General features: G+C 44.6%; 1 protein-coding gene across 2 annotated transcripts in view; it reads right to left on the bottom strand.

Annotated features, from left to right (window-relative positions):
- pacrg (PARK2 co-regulated) overlaps positions 1-16,742 on the bottom strand; it is a 115,182-nt gene that overhangs the window by 73,001 nt on the left and 25,439 nt on the right. For both annotated transcript variants that reach the window (XM_066717476.1, XM_066717477.1), the window contains exon 2: positions 16,137-16,271. In XM_066717476.1, coding sequence (XP_066573573.1) covers positions 16,137-16,271 — 135 coding nt within the window. The remainder of the gene's footprint in view (positions 1-16,136; positions 16,272-16,742) is intronic.

Raw genomic sequence — 16,742 nt, 5'->3', positions numbered from 1 at the left:
CCGTGCACAATGTATTGCATATCAAGCTTTATAAATAAACCTTGCTTGTAGATTTGAAGATATTGCCTGCGGTTCAAAGACATCAAGTGCTGGGGAGTTGCAGCAGTAACAATTAATTTTAATTACGAGGGCTATTGAGCTGAATGCAAGAGCTGTGATCTGGAAACTTAAAATACAGAATTATAAGGAGTGTCAGTAATGCTGGAGCTTCCTGTAAGTAACATCTCACTCCTTTATTTACAACCCCGGTGATTGCTGCCAATATATTTTATAGTTCCTTTTACAACAGCCTTCAGTGATGGTAGGCCTGCAGAAACTTGTAGCACTGTGTTAAATCATCTTTTGTATCAGCAGCAAAGCAGTGTGAAGCTGCCTGCATGTTTTGGAGCAAAGTGAGTATGGATTTACATGGGAATGAAATTCAAAATTACTTTTCAAAAGCTGAAGATATCTAAACATGTGCAATGTGATATCTCAGCATCAACAAAGAGACAGACTTAACGTTACTTACGATAAACAACAGGACCGTTGTGGATTTAAGAAATAGCCAAATCCAGGCTGAGCAAATGTGCATCTTCAAATCACTACTTTAACGATGCTACCAACACTTCAGCTAAGCTTTAGTCATTTCAAAAGCACCTTAATAATATCTTAAATAGAAGTAGCACTTTCAACTGAATGTTGTAATTCATTCTGCAGTGCTGCACCTAAAAGACACTTGCAAACTGTAATGTTAATCCTGGGAACAATGGCTGCAGTGTCCTGTCACTTTGCACCAATATACAAATACCAAAGCAATGCATTCCAGAGCAGCGGGATGCAGTTCCAGCACTTTCTGAGCCCACATCGCAGAGCTGGGCTAATTAATATCACACATGTCCTACACTGGGAGTAATATGTCATTTCTGAGGAAGGCTGCAGCCTTTTGTATCAGTGGCATATGGCATGTCACATGCCTTCAACAATATTGAAGTTTGAAATTGTCTGATGCCCTGCTCTGGAAAATGCTGGATGCTTATGGAGTCACACTTTTTCAGATGAACAGAGAGATTATTTACTATTATTTACTATCAATGACTGACAGTTCAGCTCTGAACAGAAACAAACAAACAACTTCCCACTGTGCACATTACTGTGCCTGCACATCTCTCTCTGAAGCATTACAGCTGGTCCAGTTTCAGTAATGGACAAGAAAAACAGCACCATGACTTTGATGCCAAAATCCGGCCTGTCTACCATTTTTTAATTATTACTAGTGCAGTTGCTGTCTAGGGGTAATGCACAAGTTTAGTATAGCTTGTATGTCTTTGCTTCTTTCAATCACCCCCTCCCCGCCACCCTCAGCATCAGTCCTAGGGCTCAGTGTGAAATTAATTGTGGGGAAATATGAGAAATAAAAGGCGAATATATCCCAACGCTACCTGTACTGTTTTGCTCTGATTACATTAATAAGTGCATGTGCATGACGTGCCGTACCTCCGGTGTGCAGTTATCAATTCCAGCCTCTGGGAATTAGAATGCATGAACATAACAATAAGGCCAGTCAATGTGGTCCTTTGTTAGATTTAAAGGCTACAGTGCATTTGAGAGACAAGCCAGCAGTAATTTATTGCAGGAGCCATTACAGTTATTAGAAAACTCACCCAGAATGACTAATGACCGGCGAGCTGGCCATTGGTTTTCAGTCAGCACTGACAGGAGCGTCCGCTCTTTTTAGCTATTGATATTTGTGAGCATGGATTCTGGACCTGGCACTACAGTTTGGATGCAGGCCTCTTCCAATCTACTAAATCATAATGAAAAAGCAAACAAAGCAATGCATGCTTAGACTAAATAATAATCTGAAGGTGTGCTATCCAGGCACAACCAAAGCAACAACCAGAAACCAGAATGAAATAGGCCTTTACCAAATAAATGCGATATCCTCAGCACATAGCAAAACTGATTGAATACAATTCAAATTAGGTCTCTGTCCAAGAGCCATGGGTCATTTGGCATGAAGTTCCCTTATTTAATTCCTAAAGGTCGTTAAGTGTATCTAAATGGGAGCCATTTCTTATGCTTGACAGAATATGTTTCAAGAAATAGGGGTGAGCCGAGAGGGGGTGGGGAGGACATACTGTTGTGTGTTTTTTATCAGTTGCAGACTTTTAAAAAGAGCCCATCAGTACTCATCAAAAGCTATTTAATAAATTCAACCATGCTATAAGAAATGTAAATAATAAAACAAGTATAAAATACAATAATTGTTTTTCTTTTTATATTAATCACTTACTTATTGTAATAATAATTATTATTATAATTACCTGTTTTAGTCAATCTTAATGAAAAAGCCAGTATGGTTTAATGCCTGTTCTGTAAAAGAGCACCAATATGTTCCCCTTCAATACTGGATTTGCTTTCGTGACTTTTTTTAATGATCTAATCTGTGTCATTCACTTTCAGTGATCACAGTTCTGTGACTACACAGAATACACATCCTCTGTACATTGTCTGACTCTACAGATGTATAAAAACCAGCTGAACAATCTTTAAATGGTTCTGCCTTTTTCTTTTCATGCATGCAGGGAACTTTGCAGCTGCATCAACGGCACAGGATAGATTTGTATCAATCACTACAGACAGTGACATATGTTTCTAGCAATCAGAGAATAAGCACAGCACCTAAGCAGAGAGGTGTTGGGTTGCATGATGTTGCAACAGGAATGGAATGTCAGAACAGTGATCTTGATAGGAGTTCTTTACAAGAGTTCCTTTTATAGCAATCTATTGTGGTCTGAATGGTGACCACACAGACTATCATACATGGGTATCATGGTTAGCCAAAGTGTTGTTCTGCTTTGATGATCAACACCAGGTAATGCCAAAAGCAGGTCATGGGAAATACAGTGCATCTCTTTGTACGAGCTCATCTGTTGTTGAACTTCCAAAGAAATTGCTGTTGGGGTCAACACCATTATTGTGAATGTAAGACAAAATGGAAAAAAGAGAAAGGTTTAATCAGTCCATAAGGAATTCAAGGTTTAATCAGTCACTGCTATAGCCTGCTGCCAAGCATCAGAAAATGAGGACGCACTCCACATCAGGCAGCCGGCTAACTCCCACTCATTAGGAAACAGGCACGCTCAGTTTAACCTCGAGGTCCGCCACTTGGCTAACCTGCCTCCCTTCTGCAACGCAAATATGCTCCCACTGCATTTCAGTTGGGAGTGAGTCAATCAGACTCATTAGGGTAATTAAGACAGGCCCTTAGAGACCTAAGTGCTACCAGATTGGTACCTGCTCTTGCATCCAAGATATATCCTATTCTTCTTCTTTTTTTTCCTTTACCTTTTTCCATTGACTTGGTTATCTGCAGATACTATGATGCTCCATATCTATAAGATATCACAATAAGCCTTCAGCACCACACACTGACCTTTCAGGACTGCTTAGTGAGGCCTGAACGGATGAGATCTTTGTATTACAAAAATCCAAACATCGGCCATGATCAAACATCTTTGAAATTACCTAGACACCCAGATTGCCTAGTTCATTTGATAAAGAAAAAATAATCTATACATTTGTACAACAGACTATACTCTTGGGTTAAACAGGGGACTACGTGAACACAGGCAGTTCTCCCAACACACATCGATATTATCAAAGTCATTGTTATACAGCCCTTGTGTATTATTTTTAGATCTTGTTATAATGCCAATAGAACACACATGTTTAACATGTTACTTGTAACAGTTAACTGGATTCAACTGACCAGTCTGTGACAGCCCACTGTCTGTCACGGCACAGCTGCTGCTGATGTCCGCTGATGAGGTGCTCATGTGCCGCAGCTGTGTTGTCCGCTCCCTCGCTAATAGGCTGCAGACTCACGGCTGCGGGCAATGAGCACCGAGGCGATTGTGACGTCAGCTGCAGCTGTGCCCTGTCTATTTAATCCCTCTCCCTCCCCGACGGAAGCAGCTAACCACCGAGAATAAGGAGCGAGACCTACAACCCTAACTGCCCGGAACCCCTATTTTGTGTGGACGTTTTGTTTTGCTTTGTTTATTTTACCCCTTGTGTTTGCCGTCTGTGAACCCAATAAACCCCGGACACCAACTGAACCCGAGACTCTCTCCCTCTTTTTGGCTTCTACATTTGGTGGCCGATGTGGGGAAGCTCCGCAGCACACTGTCACTGAGGACCAACCTGGTGCGTGGAGGGACGGCTATGGAGGCAGCTTCCGTGGAACAATTGCTGGCCGCAGTGGTGCAGCTGCAGGCTCAGCAACAACACACCCTGGATGCGCTGGTCCAGCAACTTCAGGTGCCGCAGCGAACCCGGCTTGGGCTGGACTGAGGATCCCGAAGATGGGGCCGGAGGACGATCCAGAGGCTTTTATTACCATCTTCGAGCGCACCACCCGGTGTTGCGGCTGGCCGGAGTCGGAGTGGGTGGTACGCCTGGCTCCCCTGTTGACTGGGGAGGCGCAGTCCGCCGCCCGAGCGCTCAGTCCAGAGGATGCCCTGGTCTACAAGAAACTGAAGGACAGTGTCCTGGACCAGGTTGGCCTGACAACAGATGGCCAGCGGCAAACCCGGCTCCCGGCCCCGGGCATTCGCGCAACAGCTGCGGGACGCCTGCCACCACTGGCTCAAGCCGGACGTGCACGAGCCATGGAAGTTGCCAACCTGGTGGCCCTGGAGCAGTTCATCTGCCGTCTCCGACGTCCCTCCGCAGAGTTGGTGCAAGCCCACCAACCCAAAGACCTGGAGGAGGCCACCAGGCTGGCGGAGAACCACCTCGCTGCCTGGGAGGATGCCACCTCCCGACGCCTGACAGCAGGCACCCTCCCTCCCATTCCGAAGACCCTCTCTGACCCGACTCCCCCGGAAACCCCAGCTCCTAAACCTGTCTCTCCCCGACCCGCTGCCCATCCCAAAAACAAATCTGTCTCCTTAGCCCCCTCCATTTCTCTCTCCCCAGGTGGTGTGCGGTCCCCTGGAACAGCCACAGTGACGGGCCGGCGTCATAGGCAGCCTGGACATAGCCCGGCTGAGCGCCCCCTGGCGAAAACTGATTGCTCCACGGTTTGTGCTGCCCGGTACCGGTAAGAATTGGGGGACGTGAAGTCAAGGCCCTCCTGGACTCCGGCTATAGCAAGACGCTGGTCCAGGATGGCCTGGCTCCCCGGGGCACCGGCAGGCGAGGCACTAAAGTAGCTATACGGTGTATTCACAGGGACATACACTGGTACCCCACGGCCCAGGTGACTATGATGATTGGTGGGGAAACTTATAAGATGAACGTGGGGCTCGCCCCTCGTTTGCCATTCCCGGTGGTCCTAGGGTGGGATTGGTCTGAATTTCTGTCCAATATCAAAGATCCTAGGCTCTCATCTGATTTGGCTGGGGCACGCGTGGGACATGGCTCTGGGGGGCTGATCACCCTTAGTGGCTGCCGGCGATGAGCGGGGCGGGGACAGCCTTCCCTCCGACCACAATCGCGCAGCAGCTGACAGTACTCTGTCGGACCCGGTGGAGGGAACGAGTTCTGGGACTCGCCAGCTCTCTCCTTCCTCCACCCGAATGGCCGACACCTCTGGCGCAGCCCTGGATCCCGTCTTCTCCCGGGTTTCCGATTTCACTCTGGACCAGTCCCGCGATGATGCCCTGGGTTGGCTATATGACCAGATCACAGTTGTGGACGGTCGCATAGTGAACGCACAGAGGGCGCGCTCGTATCCAAAAACCGAGGGGGGGACCCGGTCACAAAATAATTGCTGGTACTACGTTTACACAGGCGCTTTGTGTTTTTCTCTGCACACAAAGTACCTATGGCGGGTCACCTGGGTCGTGACAAGACCTTAAGCCGGATAACAGACCGGTTCTTCTGGCCAGGCATCAAAAAGGAGGTAGAAAGGTGGTGTGCTGCCTGTCCGGAGTGCCAGAAGACCAATGCCAGTGCGGTACCGCGGGCTCCACTGGTGCCGCTGCCTCTCATGGAGATACCATTTGAGCGCATTGGGATGGATTTGATCGGTCCGTTAGAGAAAAGCTCCGCGGGGTATCGATTTGTGCTGGTCATAGTGGATTATGCCACTCTGTACCCTGAGGCGATTCCTCTACGGACAATGTCAGCGACTAGGATCGCCGAGGAGCTGTTTAAGGTCTTCACTCGGGTGGGGATCCCAAAGGAAAAAGCGTGATGCTAGACCTCTGTAGGCTGCTGGGGATAAAGTCCATCAGGACCTCAATCTATCATCCCCAAACAGACGGCCTAGTGGAGTGCTTTAATAAAACCCTAAAGAACATGATCTGTAAGTTTGTGAGCACAGACGGTCGGGACTGGGACAAGTTATTGCCGCCCCTGCTGTTTGCACAACGCGAGGTGCCCCAGGTGTCCACCGGCTTCTCTCCCTTCGAGCTGCTGTACGGGAGGCGGCCGAGTACAGCACGTCCTGGACCTGAGAGATCGGCTATCGGCACTAGGGAAACTTGCACAGTCGCATCTCTTACAGGCCCAGGAGCGACAACAGCGCTTGTACAACAGGGGAGCCCGGTTACGATCGTTCACCCCAGGGGACAAGGTACTGGTGTTACTCCCAACTTCAACATCTAAACTGCTGGCTAAGTTGCAGGGGCCCTTTGTGGTCACACGCCACTTAGGGGATGTTGATTATGAGGTGTGTCGCCCGGGCCGTCGGAGGGAAAAGCAGATCTATCATCTGAACATGCTGAAGAAGTGGCGAGAGGAGGAAGCATTGGGTGCTTCTAGTTCCTCCCACAGTAAAGAGTCTGAAGCCGCTGTTTCTGAGGTTCGCATTGAACCCAATTTAACAAACACCCAAAAACAGCAGGTTCGCTCTTTATTGCGCCGCTTCCAGCATGTCTTTTCTCACCGACCCGGGCTCACACCTCTCACTGAACACCATATTCACACGGCACCGGACACCTGCGTGCGTGTCAAACCCTATCGCACCCCATATTACAAAAAGCAGGCTGTCAACGAAGAGGTGCAGAAGATGTTGGAGCTGGGAGTCTTTGAGAATTCACAGTCGGAGTGGTGTAGCCCTATAGTCTTGGTGCCAAAGCCTGACGGCAGCAGGGTCTAGGTTTGATTCCTATCCGATGCCCCGTTGTGGACGAGTTGCTGGATCGGCTGGGCGCTGCTCACTTTTTCACGACACTGGACTTAACCAAGGGATACTGGCAGATCCCCCTCAGTCCAGTGTCCCGAGAGAAAACCACTTTCTCCACTCCTCGGGGTTTATACCAGTTCCGCACTATGCCTTTTGGGCTGCACGGAGCCCCGGCCACTTTCCAACGGCTGATGGACTGTGTGCTCCGGCCCCACCCACAATATGCCTCTGCTTACCTGGACGATGTGGTGATTTTCAGTAAGGACTGGAATAGCCACCTCGTCCAGGTCACACCTGTGCTCCGGTCCCTTCAGCAGGCGGGGCTCACGGCAAACCCGGGCAAGTGCGCAGTTGGGAAGAGGGAGACTGAGTATCTAGGGTACCTCTTAGGAGGGGGGCAGGTACGGCCAGTCGTTGACAAGGTGACCGCTATCACCACCTGTCCGCCTCCTAAGTCCAAAAAGGAAGTTTGGCAGTTTTTGGGGTTTGCCGGGTATTATCGCCGGTTTCTGCCAGACTTTGCCACCCTGGCTTACCCCCTGACCGAACTGACGCGAAAAGGTGCTCCAGATACGGTCCAGTGGACGGAGCAGTGCCAGGTGGCTTTCCAGGTGATTAAGGACCGCCTCTGCCAACACCCTGTCTTAAAATGCCCCGACTTCTCTCTCCCTTTCATTCTACAGACCGACGACTCGGAAGTTGGAGTGGGCGCGGTCCTGTCCCAGAGTGTTGGGGGTCAGGAACACCCAATCCTCTATTTGAGTAAAAAACTGTCGCCCCAGGAGCGTAAATATAGCACCATTGAAAAGGAGTGTCTCGCTATAAAGTGGGCTGTGGAGACACTCCACTACTACCTCCTGGGGCACCCCTTCACCCATGCCCCCCTGCAGTGGCTGCACCACATGAAGGACTCGAATCACCGCATCACCCGCTGGTACCTCACCCTGCAGGACTTCAACTTCCGAGTCCGTCACCGCCCTGGCCCCCAGCACCTCAACGCTGACTTCCTCTCCCGGGCCTTTCCTTCCCCTTCCCCTGTCCCTTCCACTTCTCCCTCCCTTCTCTCTCCCGGCCTGCCTGTCGGGTGGTCCTTTTCCTTGTCTGTCATGGCACGGCTGCTGCTGACATCTGCTGATGAGGTGCTCATGTGCCGCAGCTGTGTTGTCCGCTCCCTCGCTAACAGGCTGCGGACTCACGGCTGCAGGCAATGAGCACCGAGGCAATTGTGACGTCAGCGGCAGCTGTGCCCTGTCTATTTAATCCCTCTCCCTCCCCGACGGAAGCAGCTAACTGCCGAGAATAAGGAGCGAGACCTACAACCCTAACTGCCCGGAACCCCTATTTTGTGTGGACGTTTTGTTTTGCTTTGTTTATTTTACCCCTTGTGTTTGTCGTCTGTGAACCCAATAAACCCCGGACACCAACGGAACCCGAGACTCTCTCCCTCTTTGTGTCTGGCTTCTACACAGTCTAAACAAATATATGGTTCTGCATCATATTTGAGTTGTTCATAAACAAGATCAGGGTGCTGCTAAAAGTGTGAAACTTCTAGGTTAGACACGTTGCCTATGGAAGATTCATGTTACTACATCTGTACACTTATTTAGCATGTTTCTTTAAAATGATGATCGAAATTATGTGTAAACGGATGTGTCACCAGTCTTCTGTAATTCTGTTGAAATGTGTCTGGGGGTTTTCATTCTTTCTTTCTTTCTTTCCTCCTGTAAGTGACTTACACAAGACTGCCTCTCTGCTGGTATCAAGGCTGTTGTTTTCTGTATTCAGTGTCTGTCTGGCACCCACGCAAATCTCCCCTTACAGATGTAAAACAAGAAAATTGCCAGGTGACACTCTGTTCAACGGCACATATAAACATGGGGAGAAAAGAGCACCCTGCGATTTCCAGTGGCAATTCAAGGTAATGACATTACAGCTAAGAAGGATGCAAACCTGAAAGCTGAGAGATGGCAGCTACAATTCTATAAATTCACTTTCTTCATAATAATAATTATGATGATAATAATAATAATAATACATTATTATGCATTAGTCTTCCATTTCTATTATCAGCAACAGAAGTGCATCTGTTAAAACCTTCCACCTGCAGGGAGGGATGTTTCTGTCGGCTGGACTGAGTTGCTCACCAACCCTGGCTTAGCAGGGAAATGTCAGGGGGTGGAGCAAAACTGGCAGAGTGTCACCGAGTTCGGGGGGGGCGGCTTTGACAATGCGCATTAATTCAGAGAATTTGCACTTGTCTCGTCCCTCTTCAAGATGTATAGAGTTGAAAAGGTGATATAAATTCAGTAATCTGAAATTCCATATTAAGAGAAGAAATACAAGAAAATACAACTTCTATTTGGCAGGGCCATCTCAATGCTACTCCTAAATGGTCCAGTGATAGAACAGTGTTGTCATGCGTGCCATAAACTCTCCACCCAGACTGCAATTGCCAGCTTCCACTAACCTTCTGATATCAAAAAGACTGACACACTATAGTGCCTCTGAGGCTTTTTACTGGCTCCCTAACCTACAAAATAAAAATAACCAATTTAATTCAGTAGACTGCCCCATTCAAAAGCATTTTAATCCCAAGACCAGTCCTCCAGTCTACATCTAATTCAAATGAAATGTTTTACTTTTGTAGTACAAGAAATGAATGGACAATAGACAACAGAGAAAGACACTGGTTTTCCTTTTTTTTTTTTTACAGAATCCCTCTGGGGTCTGTATTTGGCTGCACATCACATGCAAGTCATAACTAGCGCTTTGTAAAAATTGGCATGACAATCTGTGATGTTTTTGGAGACAGAAAGGAGCAGTGTATTCAGCGAAGCTAATTCTGCATCACTGACTTGTTGGACACATATCCTATATCTGGTGGCTTTAAGAAGGATAAAGCCACCAGTGATTAAAAAATGAAAGATCCATGCAAGACAATTTAAAATTGATCACAAAGAAAACATCTTGAATTGAACCACTCACTCAATCCACAGCCCAAGTACATCTGGAATCAATACAAGCGTTTATGGTAGAACAGGCAAAAAAATGAATACATGTGCAGAATGCACCTGATCTACAGAGAGAGAAAATAACAGTGAGTTAAGTGAAGGTGAGGGATAATTTTAGTGGTAGGTTTCCTTAGATACTGAATTGCGTGAAATGTTCAGCTCTGGTGTGAATTAAATTGTAGTGTGAATCAAACAGTTTGGGATACAGATCCCTAAGGAGCATGTCACCTTTGCAAAGGGAAATTCCTGCTGGTTGGTACTGAATCACCACTGTCTGAGCAAGAACTGACTCTGCCACTAAAACATTGTGTAATGTGGGCTTGTATCGATTACTACACCCAACTGGTTACAGCTGTGCAGCTATGGCAACAATTGTCACCTGACCTGATCATTCTAAATAGGTTGATACACCCTAAAATAAAATCATCAATGAAAGCTAAAATCTGTTTTTAAAAGTACAATCTGCACCTGGTATTTACATTCAAATTAATATATCACTGTATGCACTGTGTGTAGGCCTAAGTTGTATCGTGATTGTGAAATGCAGTTAAGAAGGATATATGATCAAATATGTAAAGTCTTTGAGTGTCCTAATCTAGTAGAATATTTCTGAAATGTTATTGAAACCCTTCCCAATTAATTTAAACACCTTGGATCACTTTAATTTTCCTTCATTTGAAAGTCACTCAGAGACTTAAAAAAAAAGCAAAAAAAAACTAAAAGTAAGAAAAGTCATCAAAACTAAAAAAGTAAATATGAACAAAACACACAGCAACATCAAATGTAACAGTTGTACAAGAAAAAACAGAAAGCACATTCACTTCATTTGAATTTGGTTCTCATCCACAACAAGGACATTGTCAGGACACCTTTATCCTTTCAATGTCCAAGATCTTTACAGCCATCCGCGTTGAATAATTTCAAGGCACTTTGTACAGTGCATTAATCACAGAGACCCTTAAGCACTTACACAGATTCTAATATTGTGACCTTGAGGTTACAAGAAAGACATAAGGGGTTCCTAGCTATTGAGGAATAGGGAGGGGGTGGGGGGGCAGAAAAGCTTTCAAGGTAATGAAATTCAGCAATAATTTAACTGAAAGACTTGCAGGGACAGGCCTGGGCTGAGAGAGTGAGAGAGAGACAGACAGAGAGAGAGTGAAAAAAGAAACAGCAGATTAAATTGCATTTCATTAAAAGAAAAAAACGTATGTGTTTTTTTTTCTCTTAAAAAAAAGATTTTACCACAAAAGCACGATAACAGCATTAGTTTCTGGAATGAATTAAATCATTTCAAAACCAATTAACCTTCGACTGACAGAAAGAGGGAGAGAGAGAAAGAGAATATGTGAGAGAGAGTGGAGCCAAAACACTGAGTTAGCCCCCCTTTGGGGGGGTCCTGATACTGAAGGGGATGGGATGGTGTTGCGACTAAACCCAACTGATTATATTATGCACCTCTCTCCTGACTGAAAGCATGCGGTTGTGCCAACATGGTGCAGTGAAACGCTGAGAGCGAGCACAGCCACAACCCTGTCCATTTAGTTAATTAAAGGCTCCATTTGGAGACAGAGACAGTGGCATTGCAAGTGCCAATCAATACGTCTCTAGTTAGGGAGGCAAGAGCGATGACACTGAGAGCCACAGCCTCCACGTCTCCGGCATGGATGTGCCTGCCTCTTGGATTGGCTGGCGAGGAGAATGCCCCCCTGTGTTTTTTGCCCGCCATCTGCAGTACACAAGGAGATGCCAGCTGCAAGAAGGTGACCTCACCCAGGGCGCTGACAATGGAGAGCCGTGGGATAGGAGAGAAGAAGGAGGCAGTTTTCTTCAAGACAAAGACCACCAAAAAACACTTGTTTTGTTCCTCGTCTTGGCAGCCAAAGCATGAACCCCCATTTATCTTCACTTGTTTACCAGGAGATAAACATTTTTCTCTAATCTATGTCTTTTATAGCCAGCGCTAAGTTTCGGATCCATGTGTTGGACGGTCCAAGATGCTTGACTTGGTATTCAAAGCACTTTAAATGTGTGCAGCTCCAAAACCTATTGAATACAACATAGACCTTCAGCACAATGTACAGAGGAGATAAATGCCTGCTATTAATTAATCCAGGGTTGAACAAATGAGCAGTTTAGGAAATCTGTTGAATAAAGCAAACCACAAATCTACTGCAAATATCATTATCCTCAAAACTAGAAAAATCCACATCTTTTCCTTCTAGTAACTCCGGGGTTAGACTCGACTGCACACTAGAATGATCTAACTGTCAAACAAATATATTTCAATTACAAAAGCGCCTTATTTCATCAAAAGCTCAGAATGTTAACAGGAGCGTTGAAACATGTTTAAGACAAAAAGTAAATAACACAGTGAGACTGCAAGTCAGGATAAAACACATTGTATAAGCTGATAAATTGAACCAATAAAAAAAGCCCTCTTGATTGTCCTGAGGCTGAAAATGTAATATCCCTGTGCATTCCTGGTAGAGAATAAAACAGACTGCGATTCAGACTCCTCTATTTTTTCCAGGGACAGTTCCCCTGAGGGTGACATAGACCTTGCTATTGAGGATATATATTTTTTTTGTTTACTTTTTTTTTTTCTGTCACATGATTTCAGAACTTCCTATTTATACCTCCACACTTATTTTAACCTTTCCAAAAGCCTGCAGGCATTTTATTTTCTTCTTTTTACTTTCCTAACCTCCGATTAGCCTCCTCCCCCACCCCCAATCCCACTCTCCTAAAAAAACAAAGCTGCAGAGTGGTCTCGAAACAGATTCACCTGGTTAACACTAGATACTTTCTTGAGAGAAATTCTTCCTCAGAATCACACATCACAGGATCTTGTACGTGAAAGGAATGTGTAAATGGTGACACAAGGCGCTCTCTAAGAAGAACTTTGTGAAGCCAGACTTTTCCATTCTACTCCATACCCAATTCAATGGGGTGTTATGATCCCTGATAAAAGAAAAATCATTATATATTTAATGATATACCCTTGTAAAACAAAGAAACCTTATGTATTAAGGTTAACTGAAAGGCTACTTGTATCACTAACTATAAGATCCCACAATAGACAATGGCACACTGCTGAATTTTCAATGACACACACTACTACATACTAGCACAACAAATGGAAACAACCACATTGTGCAATATGTCAAAAGCATAACGGACCAGGCTTTTGAATTATAAAATAACAAACAAGCTTAACCTGTTCATTTATATTTATTTATTTACTAATTTATTAACTTCATCTGCTTCTGAAACAATCAAGGAGTGGTGACAGCAAATGACTCACACCCGTGTGCCGGGTGGAAGAACCCCGCATTCATTCCCTAAGAAAAATTATGTACACAGCTTGATGTAATTGTCAGACGAAGTCATCCGTCCATCCAGCGCATAAAAATGGAAATGGGCAGATGTGGTAAAAAGCTTCTCTCACAGCGGCTGTGACCTCGCCGTCTCTCCCCACACGTAATTCAATCACTCCGAAGAGATGGATATCCATCCCGCGGGAGCGCTTACACTCTCCATTTCCTAAAGCGCTTGATCAGATTAATTGATCGTCCCCGCTGCCGTTTTGGCAGAAACTGGGTTTGCATTGATATTCCTATAAAATGTTTTCATTCCACTTCAACTCCATAAACCACGGTGCACGAGACATGACACTAAATCCCAGCAGCAGGCGAGTCAGACGGATGTGAGCTGGCTAGCTAACAAGTACAGAACAGTACAGATCAGGCAGGAAGAAGAGCTAAAGTGAGCTGCATTAATAATTACTAAGATCCAACAGCCGCATTTAACTTTGATTGTTGGTCCCTTAAGGACGCATGGTACTCCCATGCCAAAAAACAGCAATACCCAATTTGCTAAAGACCCCTCAGACAAAAGTTTATAACATAAAATGTATACAATATCAGAAGCTTCACAATCACCCTGACAATATTACATTTCAGACATGAAAGACTGTTATTTGTCCCTTGATACTTGACTCACACATACACATGCATGTACACACCTGTATTGAACTGGTATGAATGCACAAGCATCCTACAGTACATGTCAAGAATTAGTTGTGTTCTAGAGAGATTGATTCAGACAGTCAGTGTAACCTTATAACCTGACAGAGACCATATCGACAAAATCTGCCTGCTGTATCACTATGGCACGCTTGTGAGAGTAGAAGAAAATGAACAAGGTTTTCTTTTCAGCAGTGGAGCTGTTTAGCATAGATAAACTTCAATGAAAATGTATAAACAATCCCTTTCTTTTACATATACACATAGGATTCATTTAGACACTCAGTACACATTTGCAAATTTCTTCCTATTTTTTTCAAAACTGATATTTGCCTTGCACTTTGAACTCTTAAATTATACAATTTGGCATAATTGCACGGACATCCTGAAAATGCCCGGGTAGTCCAATTGAAAGTTTAGACATTAATATGATATTGTGTGTTATTGGAATTTGCAAAGGTTTTGACAGTCTGAACGCTAATTCTAATGACACTCTATAGGAGAGACCTGAGAATGTGTAATTGAGTAAGCTTTGAAAGGAGGCTCAAGATCTAAAGGTGTGCTGCAACTTTGAAGAGGTTTTCGTATGATTTCTATTCGCAACAGCTATCCTGTCCCACACTGAAATTCAACCTCAAGGCGGGAAATAAAGGGAAACTGTCCAAGTCAGTTCTTCTAATGAGGGAACAGGCACGCACTGCTGCACTCTGGTGCACAGAGAAGGAGATGCTGAATACATTTAATGCAGAAGACTGAAATAAATTAAATATTTTTCAAAAATACTTAATTTCTGATGGTATATAGCAATACAAAAAAACAACATGCCATGTGCAATTTGCTTCTTGCTGTTCTTACAGCTTTCCACGATTTACTTTATTGTGTTGTACTGCTCTCCTGCCTTTGATGTTCATGAACATGTTGGAAGTGCTCATTGGTGCAAGATCAGAGGTATTCACCAGCACTATGGAGAAATTTGTAGAGTAACCTAAAAGAGATTTATTAAAGAATTGGAGTGGCCATTATTTTTAAATATTTAAATTTTAAAGTTGCTTCAACAATTTAGCAGACTAGTTTTCATATGTGTTTACTTTTCATTTGATCATTTAACATTCATTTTTACCATTTTCTTAAAGAAGGGACTGTTTAGATACAAAAAATAAAATAAAATAAAAAAACTTAAAAATAAGAGAGGGCTATCAAAGGGTTCAAGGTCTACAGTCCAGACAGGGTGGCGTGTGATTGGTGACCCCAGTGAGCCAGGGTTTAGTTGGCTTGTTGCACAACAGTAACTTGTGTAGTGTACTGAGCACCTGTGAGCTCTGCAGTGTTATCAATAAGAGATGCATCACATCTCCACAGCAGTGAACTGAGTTTGTCCAATACAAACTGAGAGGTTCTTATAAATAAATAATAATTGATTCTAGATTAAAAATAAATAACGTAATTAACTAACCCTGACTCTACCTACAAAAGGGAATTAATTATTTCATATGCAGCTTGTTAAAATACCTACCCACTGCATTTCCCATTTGCAGCTTTCCTGAGGATTTGGACATATGTTTAACAAACCAATTAAGAAACACACAGGCTTGTTTAGACATGTTGGAGCTCGACTTTCTACGTAAGCGTACGGCGGCGCACACGCAAACATATGTCCAGGCACACAAGCAAAAACACACATTATCCAAAGTGCACAGGCAAGTGAATCATGCTGTGCGATGGTTTAATACTATCAGGAGCACCTGCTGTCAACTTGAGAAACAGCTGCATGGAAAAGCGGCTGCTGGGTAATTAAACCCTGCAGGCCTTCCTTAGAAAGACCCTAATTACACCTGCAGATCACATTCATGACACCAGGCAGACGTCAACACGCTCATCTGAAAAGACGTGCAAATCTGGCCAAGAAACAAACAAAAACAGAAAGCTACTTCCTCGTTCTTCCTAGGCATGGAGAATAAAGGAATATCTTCACCATACCTTCCAGGCTATCTTGTTCCCCTTCGTGTCATGTTCCAGGCCGATTGGAAAGTCCCCGCGCTCGTAGAATTTGCGGAAGGCTGTGGGCTTCGCCGGTCGCTCGCGGAACGCTCCGGCTGCAGGAGGCCCCATGACCTACAGCCAGGGCAGAACGACAACAATTCAGACCAGCAAAACTAGCTGAGGAGAAATTTTACCATGCTTTGTAGAAACATGGTGCAATAAGGAGAATACAACAATAAGAGCAGATCCAGTTAGTCTGCAAACCGTGCCAACCTCAACAAACCTGTGGTTTTGGGTGCAGGAGGATTTGTAACTCACAGCAAGTTTGTACATTCAGTATACATGACAATCCTTTAGATCCCATCCTTGTGTTCAAGGAAAGATGGATACATTACAATGCAAGAAAACAACAAAATTCATGCTAAAAACAAATCATTTAAAAGTTATTCAATAATTCAATTATTATTAATATTAGGTTTATTTGGGTATTGAGCGAATGAACATCTTAACCAGAAGATTGAACAAGATTAGTGAGATCTTAAAAGGTATGAAACAGCTGTGCCTGACTTCTTGGGGGGACAGTGAAATCACTGTGACAAAAAA

This window comes from Amia ocellicauda, chromosome 11 (genome assembly GCF_036373705.1).
Source record: "Amia ocellicauda isolate fAmiCal2 chromosome 11, fAmiCal2.hap1, whole genome shotgun sequence".
NCBI lineage: Eukaryota > Metazoa > Chordata > Actinopteri > Amiiformes > Amiidae > Amia > Amia ocellicauda.
The sequence above is the reverse complement of the archived record's forward strand: the minus strand, read 5'-3'. Positions and strand labels throughout refer to the sequence as shown.